The sequence below is a fragment of the Micropterus salmoides genome, unplaced genomic scaffold (assembly GCF_014851395.1).
Source record: "Micropterus salmoides isolate LMB-PRFRI ecotype aquatic unplaced genomic scaffold, ASM1485139v1 Ms_hic_scaffold_16, whole genome shotgun sequence".
In the NCBI taxonomy this organism is placed as follows: domain Eukaryota; kingdom Metazoa; phylum Chordata; class Actinopteri; order Centrarchiformes; family Centrarchidae; genus Micropterus; species Micropterus salmoides.
This window is the reverse complement of record NW_024040707.1, coordinates 12,181,198-12,193,283: the sequence shown is the minus strand read 5'-3', so window position 1 is coordinate 12,193,283 and position 12,086 is coordinate 12,181,198. Positions and strand designations below refer to the sequence as shown.

The window sequence follows — 12,086 nt, the reverse complement described above, 5'->3', positions numbered from 1 at the left end:
TAGCAATAACAGTGTTATTTTATGCTACACATGGTTTGCAGTTTTTGTGGTCACTGTGTTGTTTTCAGCAGTGGACGGGCCATATGAGACTGCATTACAGTGATAGGCTTTTCCAGTATTACTCCTTCACAGATGTGAAAAGGGGGTTTCAAAACATTGCAAAAATCCTTCAATACAATGCAAATTAATAAAGTATTGACAAGACTGCACAGCTGTTGAGTACACTCCCGTGTTCCCACAGAAACTGAGCAGTGTTAAATTTTATGTTAGAAAGGTTTTGCGCAGTGGAGCCACGAAAGCGAAAATATCTGCGCCCAACGTGGGGCTCGAACCCACGACCCTGAGATTAAGAGTCTCATGCTCTACCGACTGAGCTAGCCGGGCTACGTAATCATGTACGCTAATAGTATTTATTATGTCTACCCTATTTATAAGCATTAATTTTGTTGATTAAGGGAAGTTGCATTGTACTGATGTGTAAGGAATGGAAAGAGGAAGGATTTGGGCTGTCCTTGCTGGATATCAACGCGATGGACTGGCTGAATTCAAATGATCTGGCAAATGATCCCAGGCAGCTGATGCCCCGGATCGGTCTCATACTGACCTCTAGCGTCAAAGATTAGTAACTTAACGTTAAGTGTTGTATTCAACTTGAGTCAGCTGAATCTTTCTTTGAGCTCGGCTGCAACTTGTTGAGTAACGTTACAATAATGAACGGTACCAATTGAATCGGTCATGCTTAATGACTTATGTTAGGCGCTTATGGTATTTTTTACATTACATTTATTCATTTTGCTGACGCTTTTATCCAAAGCGACTTATAATTGCTATACATGTTAGAGGTCGCACGGGCTGAGAACTAGGGGATAAGTATCTTCCTCTGAAACACAACAATGGATGTCTCACAGTGAGAATTGAACCCAGGTCTCCCACACCAAAGGCAAGCATCTTATCTATGCGCCACCATTAAAAGAATTCATTAACATGACTAGCTGTTGCTAGCGTTTTTTTTTTACAAAAGCTTTCTTTCTTTAGATGGTTAAGAGCGCCTCTAATGCCTCAAAGAAAATCTCAATCAAGTTAATGTCAATTAACGTTAAGCCAATGGTGAAGGCAGTAAAAATGTTAGCTGACGTTCGGTAACGTTAACGTTTAATTTATCATCACAGCAATGATGGGATAATGTGTCAACGCCATCGTTAGCATAAAGTTACCTTACTGTTGGTTTCCTCCATAAAATCTGTAAAACAACGCTTTAAAGCCACTGTGATAACCATAGACTGTATATAAAAGGGTGACAACACGTATTTCCTACACTTTCAACGGGAAAGCCAAGCAGAGAAAATTGCAACTTCCGGTCACTTTTTTCAAAATAAATTAATAAGCCACAGGCAAGTGAAATAAATACCCAAAAGAAAGTAGTAATTGTGTTCTATTTCCAATATTTTGTCCCCACTAGCTTTGAATAATGTCTAGTGTGTTAGTGATGAACAAAAAAGTCGTTATGTAGGCCTTTAGGAAATAGGCATGTAGATTGGCCCAAACATCTTGGAGAACAGCCTCAGTTATTTCACTCTCTTCGTGTAATCTCAGACAGACTTGATGATAATGAGATCAGGGATCTGTGAGGGCCAAACCATCACTTCCAGGTCTCCTTGGTCTTCTTTAAGTCAAAGATTTTTGCTGGTTGTTTGGGGTTCTTGTCATTCTCCAGAATAAGTTTGGGGCCAATCAGATGCCTCCCTAATGGTATTGCATGATGAATAATGATCTGCCTCTACCTCTCAGCATTGAGAAGGCCATTATCCCCAACTCTATTTGCATAAATGCACCCCCAGACTTGCAGAGAACCTCCACTCTGCTCCAGCTGATGGCACTGCTGGACATCTTCCAATTGCGAAGGGAGGTAAATGATGTGTCTTTCATTTGCTGCAGTAAGTTTCTTTGGCTAACTACTGCGTCTACAGTCCTCAGCGTTGATTGTTTTTTGTGCTTCTACAAAACAGCTTGGACAGCACATCTGAAACCCCTGTCTGCCTTGAAATTCCTGACTGGGAGAGACCTTGCTGATGCAGTATATAACCACCTTGTGTCTTTTTGCTGTACTCATTGTTGCCTAAATGTATGTTTTCTGACAACAAACTGTCTTCAGCAATCTCACCTTGTTAGCTGAGTTTGGTTGTTCCTCACCCAGTTGTTTTTCTCTTACCCAGCTGTTTCTGTTTCAGTTAATGATTGTGTTTCAACCTACATATTGAATTGGTGGTTATTAGCACCTGTTTGGTATAATTGTTTAATCATACACCTGATGCCTGCAACATCCCTGACTTTGTGTAAGTGTACACAGAAGATGTGCCTGTAGGTGTGACTGTGATCATCTATATGTCAGCCCCAGCCATGTGACTGACTGGTGATGATATAGATGGACTATGTCATTCTGTAATATGTACCTTGTGAGCACAGAATAAATTAGATAAGTAGGCTACACAAAAGTATAAAGTGATAATAAGGTCTTAAAACTAGAGTTTGGGGTCATCTACAGGCTCATAAAAGTGGGTAATGCAGGACGTCCATCAGATTATATTGTACTTTCATGGTGTGAATTACCACAATCCTGGGGTTCTTGGGGTGTGTGGCAATTGCCCGCCTCTCCCTGTTACTAATCCAGCCGTGCTGTTATGATATAGAGTACCATTTTCATACGGATCTATTAGTATGTGCTAAAATCTAACATATTAATTATGCATTAAAACTAGAATTAAACTATCCTACATCTGTCCTATTGCAAACTGGGCCCTTACGTGGAGTACGTGAAGGTACCACGGGCCTGGGTTCTCCTTCTACGTCAGGGACACTGGGCGAACCATGAATGGGGTTTTGAAGTGGGAGGGACCGTCAGCTGACTTACCAGGCAGGGGGGCGGGGAGAAGTGGGTGTTTTGGTGTAGTGTTTGGGAAACGGTGCATCTTCATGACTGTTTTTAAACACACGAGCAGCGGCTTCACTGTGCTTAAGTTACGGACTGCGGTGGAGCGATCAGCCCAGACTAGAGCAAATACCCATCAGTTGAGACGTTCAGCGGGGGAAAGCTAGCTCCAGCCCAGCTAGACTCCGTAACGGCAGCTAAGGAACCAGAGAGGGGGAGAGCCGCGTCCGTGAGCCATGGGTTTCCGCAAGAAGAACAAGAGCCCGCCGGTGCTGAGCCACGAGTTTGTGATCCAGAATCACGCAGACATGGTTTCGTGTTTGGCCATGATAATCCTCCTCGGCCTGATGTTCGAGGTACTGTGTGATTGCACAGGAAAGGCGCAGGAGCTGTGGTTAGCTGAGTGATGTTAGCGGCTGAAAACTATCGTTAGCTGACATGACAGGAGCACTCAGGGGCTGGGCGCTAGCGTGTCTTTCTCCTTCCCTTCTCATGTGTCTCACTGATTGCCAAAGAAGATGGCGAGAAGGCCCAGTGGCAGAGCTAACAGGTCATTTTACCAGTCGGCTAATTAATCCATTGTCTCAATGGCAAACCAATACATGTAGCTGGCCGTTGGCAACAAGCTAGCCAGGCTAACGTTAAACGTCAGTCTGTATGCTACACATTTGGTGTGGTTCGACTGTAGCTCGTACCTAGCCATATTTGAATGAAACAAGATAGCGTCCCCCTCACTAACTTGTCCCCACCCAAACCCAGCCACCAAGCCGAACATATTGTGAAAACTAATAAGATTGTTTGAAGATGAGTTATTGCTTAGTACATAGTTACCAATGCCTGAACTCCGGAGAAAGTGAAAATTCACAGTCCACCAGACACAATGAGAGTCATTGTAGCAATGGAAGTGAACTTAAAATATACCTCATTTTGCCAGAGACACCTGGGAGCCCTTCCAGGCAGCCCCTGGAGGTCCCCAGACCCCAGTTATGGAAGTCAGTGGTTTCAGAGTCTTGCAGTGACACAGCAGTCCTCATTCATTACAAATGTGCATGAAATGATGATTAAATTTTTCACAATTGTTTAACAGTTTGATACTCAACGAGTAAAACGTGAATGCAGTCTGTACGACATTCTGTTTATGCCTTTACCTTTCCTCTGCCTCAGAATCAGACCAGTAATCCTGTTTGTTTCTTTGTGTTCCAGGTCACAGCAAAGTTTGCCATCATGTTCATCACAGTCCAGTACAACGTAACACAAGTTCTTGGTGAGCTAAAATTTATAGGACCCGTGATCATTTCAGTTTACTGCAATTCCTTGAAAATTCGTTGTTTGTTTATTCTGGCTCTTTAGTTGATGTTTAGAATTTAAGATTTTAACATTGCATTTATTTTCCTTTTTTTGCAGATGAAAAGATTGAGTCAGTGAACCTGTACCAGTATGGCCCTAAAGATATGGCCACTGTGTTTTTCTACCTGCTTATTGCAGTCATCCTTCATGCCTTGATACAAGAATATATTCTTGACGTGAGTACATCAGCGTCCAAACTCAGTAGCCATTGTTTTGGCTCACAGTGTTTGTTGTTGTTGTTTGCACACAGTGGCTTATTGTTTTGACTTTTCATTTTTGTGTATAAACATGTTATTATGAGGGTAACAGAAGTTGTGCAGAATCTCTCCGCCTGTGTACTCACTGCAATTGTTTAGTTTTTTCATTTCAACAGTATCAAATAATGCCTCATGTGTCTGCTCTGTTCTGGTCCGTGATTAAGTTTTGGTGAGCCATTTGTAGGTAATCAGGTCCAATCCTCCCTGCATGTGAGCTACAGCGTAAGGACTGAAACAATGCTCCTGTTTCTCCTGACATTGTCTGTCTTTGACGTCAATTCCCTGTGGGATACTATTAATAGAAAAAAAAATTATATATATTTTTTCCAAAAATAAAAATCTTTTTGTGGATCGCATTGAACACGATTCTTTAAAAGTATATGTCTCTTTCAAATGACTCTTTTTCATGTGTGTCTGAAAACAGGTACATTGAAACAGGTTTTGCTGTATTATTCCTTCCTGTTTTTACACAAACATTTGGGGTTTGGTGTCTTGCCCAAGCACACTGACATGTGGAGTGGAGGACCCCATGATTAAAAGACGGCATGCTCTACGTCCTGAGTTGGAACAGAGTTGGACAAAGACTTGGGGTCAAAGGCCTAAGACTGCAACATTTGTGCAAGAAGGAAAATGTGGAAAACTTGCACAGCTACTGTACTTATACTGATTACCATATATGTTAGAGCTGCTGACAGTTATAACTACAGGCCGTGTCATATACACACAAATACTTTTACAATAAAAAGAAAGAATCTAAATGTCACTGATATCAGCATTTGATATATTAATGTATAACCTTTTCTAATTATTTTGTTATTTATTTCAGAAAATGAACAGGAGGTTGCACCTGTCAAAAACCAAACACAGCAAGTTCAATGAGTCCGGACAGCTCGCGGCTTTCTACCTGTTCTCCTTCATATGGGGCTGCAGCATCCTGACAGCGGTACAGAGCTCCAGGAGTCACAGAAACATGCCATCCCAGCCTTCATTAGGCTTTATCTTATGCGGTGTCTCTTTTTCTCTGACAGGAGGACTTTGCAACAAATCCTACTTTCTTATGGGAGGGTTACCCACACACTCACATGGTGTAAGTAAAGATTTATAGACCCCTACACATCATAAACCCATATTTTAGTGTATTCTGTCCTGAAAAGAAACACTAAATTCACTAAACACTAAAAGTATTTTCATTTAGAAGTTTGGTTTGAGTTGTTGTGCATGCCACTGGATTTTAAATAGAACTTACAGAACAGTGCACCATGCACAACATGATGAATTGTATATTAATATGTAACTTCTGTCCAACAAAACACCCAGGTTCTTACCTCTGCACAACCTGTCCTCTGTCCTAGTTTTCAGGTCAAGTTCTTCTACATTTGCCAAATTGCCTATTGGCTCCATGCACTTCCTGAGCTGTACTTTCAAAAAGTACGGAAGGTAAGGGTAATTTCTTAAAAATTATTATGACGTAGTTTGGGAAAAATGTTTACATTTTTGTATGTTGCCCTGATTAGCAGAACAGCAGCTAATTTATGTAAATAAGTCTTGCATTGCAGATGTGAGGTGGCACATTGGCTCAAGTGAAAGGAAGAGCTGTCAATTTGGATTTCACAGCCACACTAACCATATAACAGATGAGAAGTGGCGAAGAAGCGCTATGCTAAAATTAATTTCACTACTTATCATCAAGGTTTTCTGCAGTCGTGATCTATGATGAGTGCAGTGGTGTTTATACCTCAGTCCCCCCTCTAACCCACTGCTAATACCCGCTGGCGTTTTCATGTGTCTTCATGAGGAATCAGCTGAGGGCTACGCAGATGTGCAGTATGGAGCATACAGGGGCTAGGAATACATTAAACAGTGACATATCTGTTGCAGTACTTGAGGACAAGAAAAAAGATTTTTCCTTTTTTTTTTCCTCTGTGGAATTAGCATGAAGACACTTTCACTTATCATTGCCCCTTTTTCAAATCTTTTGAAAAAGCATTTGATGTTATGTTTGTTGAATAATGCATTTGTGTGTATGCTATCTTGTTGAAATGTATTGTGTACATACATTATTTCAGAGTAAATTAGAGCCAAGTCCATGTCAAGGATTAATTTGCATAAAAAATGTATCATAGCATCAAAGATAAAAGGTGCTTAATGAGTCCTGGCTGTGTTTTAATGGTTGCAGACTTTAGAGGATTTCATTGCTCCTCAAGAATGTTGCGCTATACAGTAAATAAAAGCACTAAAATCTACACTATACCTACGTGAAAAATGTTTTGTCATCCGGATACCTTTCAAGCAGACTGTACAGATTGTGGTAGATGATGTTGCTGTTGTAGAGCTGCTGCTGTTTCTAACGCAAAATCTCTCCTCCTCTGTTTTGTTTCTACAGGAGGACATCCCCCGCCAGCTCTATTACATTTGCCTTTACGTTGTCCACATCACTGGTGCCTATGTCTTAAAGTGAGTGAAATGACTCATTTTTGTGAGCGTATCCTCTGAGGATGAAATAAAGAACATTCTCAAGAAGCATATTCTAGGTATATCTCGCATAAAGATCTCATTCACCCTAATGATGACTGAGAATGTTTCAAACCAGTGCCTGATAAGATGGTTTAAACCTTTTACTGTGTAAAGCAGTGGTACTTTTTGCTATTAAGTGTAAAAGTAAAATTATCTTTCTGCGATTAACAACTCAGACGGCCTACCTGACCACTGCCTCACCGTATCTATGATTATGAGTTTATGGAGAGAATGTTTTTTCTTTTTCTTTTTTTGTGTGATGGGCTGTGAGTAGCTACTTAGCTCATCAGATGATTTGACTTTCCTTTATTGTCCTTACACAACCCCATAAAACTCGTCTTTCATCTTACAAGTCACATCTAACTCTAAGCAAGGTCAGCTGATTTTTGCTCTGTATTGGGAATTGAAATGATAATGTTTCATACTGTACTTTGACCTGTGAGCCCTGCCTGTTTTCTTTTTTTTTTTTTTTTTTTTTTTTAAATAGTCTCTTCCATTTGCTCATCCCCTTTCCACTAAGACTTGTTATATCCCCTGGTTTACAGCCGTGTTCTATAATATATATTATATATTGTTGATTGTGTTCAGTGTCTCCAGTTCTCCGCTAGTTGACTTTTTTTCTTTCATGTCCTGGTTTGTCCTCTCTCTGTGTCCCGTCTATTTAGCCTCCACCGACTGGGCCTGGTGTTGCTGGTCCCACACTACCTGGTGGAGCTCCTGTTCCATGCTTCACGCCTCTTCTACTTCAGTGATGAGAACAAGCAGAAGGGGTATTGCTTCGTGTGATAAACAAGTTGGTTCTTGATCAGAACAACCTGATGCAATGTCTGATATATATATATATATTTTGGGTTTTTTGTTTTTTTCCATTTACAGTTTTACTCTGTGGGCGCTGCTTTTTGTCATCGCCCGCCTCCTCACCCTCACACTCTCAGTTCTGACGTTTGGCTTTGGGCTGCCCCGTACAGAAAACCAGGGCTTTTCCCTAGCAGAAGGCAACTTCAATGTTCTCACCATAAGGCAAGTCCAGATGCCAATTAACAATCAGAGCCCTTAATGTCCTACCTTAGCCAGTTTACTCATAACATTAAACTTCAAAATGGCCAAAGTTCTGTTTTCCTGTTCACAAGTTAAATAACAACATCAAATTTGTCCTTCCCGCCCCTCAGGATGACTTGTCTGGCAGCTATCTGCCTGACGCAGGCTTGGATGATGTGGAAATTCATTAACTTCCAGTTGAAAAAGTGGAGGGAACACAGCCAGAACCAGGCTTCAAAGAAGAAGACAGTCAGCCCAAAGAGCAAGCCTCACAAAAGAGAGCCTACAAGGGGTGAGTATTCAAGAACCTCAGCATCTGGTCACTCATCCAAATTGACATAATGTAATCCTGTGTTTCCGGTTTATGTCTCACACCTTGATGTTTGCCATTATTTTCCAATATTGCTGATTGTTGAACGTGTATGTCTGAAATCGCTTTCATCAGGAATGTTTCTATTCACCTATCTTGTCAGGAGGTGCTGCCAATGGGGTTGTGAAGTCTGACGATAAAACATCACCACGGGCAAGAAAAGCCAAAGCTTCATAGAGATGATGGAAGAATTGGGGACGGGGGGAAACTGAGTGAGAGAGTTCTGACAATGTGTCATTATGTCTTTACACAACTTAAAATTTTGTCTACTGCTCTCCACAACAAATGTTAAAGCGCACTAAGAAACCTTACATAACTGTCCCTTTGGGGTTGAAACTCCATTTTAAAAAACAGTTCAGTGTTACTGTCTGCGAGAAATGTTTATAATTAATTTGGGCTGTCTGCAGATGGAACGTTGGCAGGACATTGCTGGTTTTGATGCTTTAACGGGATAGATTTAGCTCTTCAAAGTGTCCTTTTGTGTAAAACTACGATCTCTCGCCAGGGACTTGTAAACTGAGTTGCTCTGAGTAATTTGACATGGAATCAGTTAACATCACAGTTGCTTTTAAAAAGCAAATTTTGACTTCAGGGCAACTGAATATATAGTGTTAGTGTACAGATTAACTGTACAGGGTGTTATTCTAAGTTTGGGCCTTATTCATTTAAACTCATAATGCTGGCCACTGGCTCAAGTCCCAAAATAAAGCCTTTCTTAGCACTTTGATATTCTACTGTTGTCAGGAAAATATCCTAAATGAATAGCTCCAGAGGAATATTTGTGCTATTTAGGTATTTGGCATAGCTGCAGCCAGAAAACTGAAGTTTGTGCTTAACTCCTTTATCATTTACTGCCATTATTTGACAGCCTCTGCCTTTGAAATCCAACATGTTACAGGATTGAGGCACACTTTGTATTTTTGTTTGTTTTTTTTATCTCTAGCCTGGTAATCAGCTTCACCCTGTTGCAGGGCACTCATCCAGGTTAGGTGACTTACCAAGAGGAAGCTGTACTGTAACCTGTGATGCTTTACTGTATGCCTACAGTTAAATCTTTATAATGGCATGATTGGAAACTTGAGCAAGAAAACTGTGTTTGAGGCTGCGATTCAGTCTTTTATATGGCAATGTCAATGCATGATGGTTCAAGGCTAAAGGCTTTATGGCTAGTTTCTACCTGTGCTGTTGAGTTTGCATATCTCTCTCTCTCTCACACACACACACACACACACACACACACACACACACACACACACACACACACACACACACACAAGCATTCAGTGGCCTTTTTACAACTGCTGCAAGAGGTTTGAGTTATTTATTTTTGCCATATACTACAGATAGTTATGATTTTATATGCTTTGACAAGCTATAACCAGCAAACACAGCGGTACATAGCAACTGCGTTTAGTTAATCCAAACAATACAATCTTTCTTCAAGTGTCCTTATAATGTCAGTGGTTTGTATCACTCGTTCTTGTTGTGTTGCGTTCTGTTTGCCTTCTCTGTTTGCTTTTTTTAAATCTTGGGTATCAGGGGACAAGCTGTTCACCACTTAACACTATAAGTTACATCCCATGGTGCAATGGGAGGTGTGTTTGTAAGTGGATGTGTTTGTATGTCTGCATTTACTTGTGTGTGTTTTTGTGTGTATGTACAGTATTGTTTTGCCTACTGTGTATGTGAATTAACTGGGCGTGAATGTTGAGGATGATGATGGTGATGACAACGATGTTTATTGCTTGTCTCGTGGAAAAAAAAAAATATTGCCTGCGTGCAGAGCATGAAATGTGACAATCTGTTCATTGACTCCTGCCCTGTTTGTTACAATTCACAATCATATTCTGTTTGTTAGTTTTGCTTTGGTTGGACCCGTATCAACTCCCAACATGCTTATGTGTTGTGGATAGGTGTGTGTTCCATGAGTTATTGGTTACTAAATGCTTATGTGTTCAATGTCTCTGCCCCTCAGATGCCCTTTCGTGTGTGAGAGAGAATCTGTGATTTCTGTTTGCCAAATGTGGCATGTTCTGTCCTTCCTGCTTCACCTTTTCAATGATCCTGACATTGCTACGGAGCGCACGTATTGTACTGTTGGCCATGCTCTTTCCTCTCAAGGACCAAGTCCTGCTCTACTACTAAACCACTGTGCATGTGAAGCTCTGTACAGAAAAGACTACTACTTGTCTGCAGACAGTTGGAGTTTGGAGTCTTTAGTCTAGAGCAGGGAGGAGATGAAGATGCCATTCATTTTTGCTCCCTTTAGCGCTCCTTATTGGGACTTTGGTGGTCTTTAAAGCCCTATGTCTGTGCATGGCAGTGTCATAGGAGGGAAGGAGGAGCAGAGGACGTATGTACCAGCCTGTTATTAAAGTATCTCAGATGTAAAAGAGAAAACAGACTTAACCCTACACTGTACTAAAATATGTGTCAGATTTTTAAGCTATTTTTATAGAGGGGAAACTGTTGAAATTCACTGTTGTTCAGTACACACGTGTGAATATTTGTTTTGCATCCATATTGATATGAATTGTTTTTATATAAGAATGAAGCTTGTTGAACTGTTAGCGTGGGTATACATTGTGGTATGAGTGTAAAAATGTACTTAGCCTAATGGTTTATTTAACTTCATGGCCTTATTAGAGCAAAGTGAACTCAATTGTATAACAGTGCTCAGTTAACACTATGCTGCAGGTGTACACTGCAGCTTTCACAACTAAATGTTTTATGATAGTGAAATACACCGTCATACTGACACTAGTCATTATCACATCATATATATATATATATATATATATATATATATATATATATATATATATATATATATATATGATCAGAGGAGTAAATGGTTGGTATAGTGTTTTATTTGTTCCAGTCCTGCAGGTGTTTTTTCAGTACTCGTGATTACAGGCCCAGATGTAGAACGAACAAACTACAAACCATCTGGAGGCTTTTTCTTGCTCATCAGATGTCATACTGTACAACAATTAGCGGACCTTTAGTGTCTGAAACATGAGCCCCTCTGCAGTTTGCGGCCCCCTCGCTTTGAGACACAATAGCCTGTATAATACCACAGGAATGCACTTTTTTTGCATAATATGCATTATGTCAGAGCACCATAACACTGCTCACGTGGGCTGTTTCTGCATTGATTCTCAATGATTTACAAATTGGAATTAAACCTGTGTGCATTTTGTAATTGTTGAAAACTTAAAAAAAAAAAAAATAGACTGCAATGATTTAACTGTATGAGCATCCTCTAGGTGGCAACAATCGTTAATATTTGATCATGAGATCAGTTTTGTTTTTTAAACCTGCACAGCAGAGACATTTTTATTTACATTTACATTATTGTATTCTATTAATTAATTCTGCATTGTCCTTGATTTGTGTTTATTTTCTTGCTTGTTTAATAGATGTTGCGGAATATTTCCTTTTCAAATATGTTGTCTCTGAACTGCTCTGACGTATATATTTATGCAAATTTTTGTGAGTTCTGATCATTTCTTTGTCACTATTTTTTTATTTCATGTTTGAATAAAGCTTTTATTCATTACACAAATGTGCTGAATGTTTTTTTGTTTGTTTGTTTGTTTTTTTACATACAGCCCAAAGTAGTAGTAGTAGT

General features: G+C 40.1%; 1 protein-coding gene and 1 non-coding gene across 2 annotated transcripts; one reads left to right on the top strand and one right to left on the bottom strand.

Annotated features, from left to right (window-relative positions):
- Window positions 1–311: 311 nt before the first annotated feature.
- trnak-cuu lies at window positions 312–384 on the bottom strand. The gene has a single exon. It is a non-coding gene; the product is annotated as a tRNA-Lys (tRNA).
- A 2,546-nt stretch (window positions 385–2,930) lies between these two features.
- On the top strand, window positions 2,931–12,016 carry zgc:113278 (uncharacterized protein LOC541528 homolog). The gene is made up of 11 exons (XM_038722155.1): window positions 2,931–3,282; window positions 4,130–4,190; window positions 4,331–4,449; window positions 5,357–5,473; window positions 5,559–5,617; window positions 5,883–5,967; window positions 6,914–6,984; window positions 7,710–7,814; window positions 7,921–8,064; window positions 8,214–8,374; window positions 8,556–12,016. Exons 1-11 carry the CDS (start codon window positions 3,163–3,165, stop codon window positions 8,627–8,629), a joined length of 1,116 nt encoding a protein of 371 aa, XP_038578083.1. The 5' UTR covers window positions 2,931–3,162; the 3' UTR covers window positions 8,630–12,016.
- Window positions 12,017–12,086: the final 70 nt, after the last annotated feature.

Excerpts from the sequence above, each read along its gene's own strand:
- zgc:113278 (XM_038722155.1), top strand. The coding sequence starts at position 3,163 with ATGGGTTTCCGCAAGAAGAACAAGAGCCCGCCGGTGCTGAGCCACGAG. Across the intron at positions 3,283-4,129 it reads TCCTCGGCCTGATGTTCGAG|GTCACAGCAAAGTTTGCCAT; the intron begins GTACTGTGTGAT and ends TTTGTGTTCCAG. Across the intron at positions 8,065-8,213 it reads TTCAATGTTCTCACCATAAG|GATGACTTGTCTGGCAGCTA; the intron begins GCAAGTCCAGAT and ends CCCGCCCCTCAG.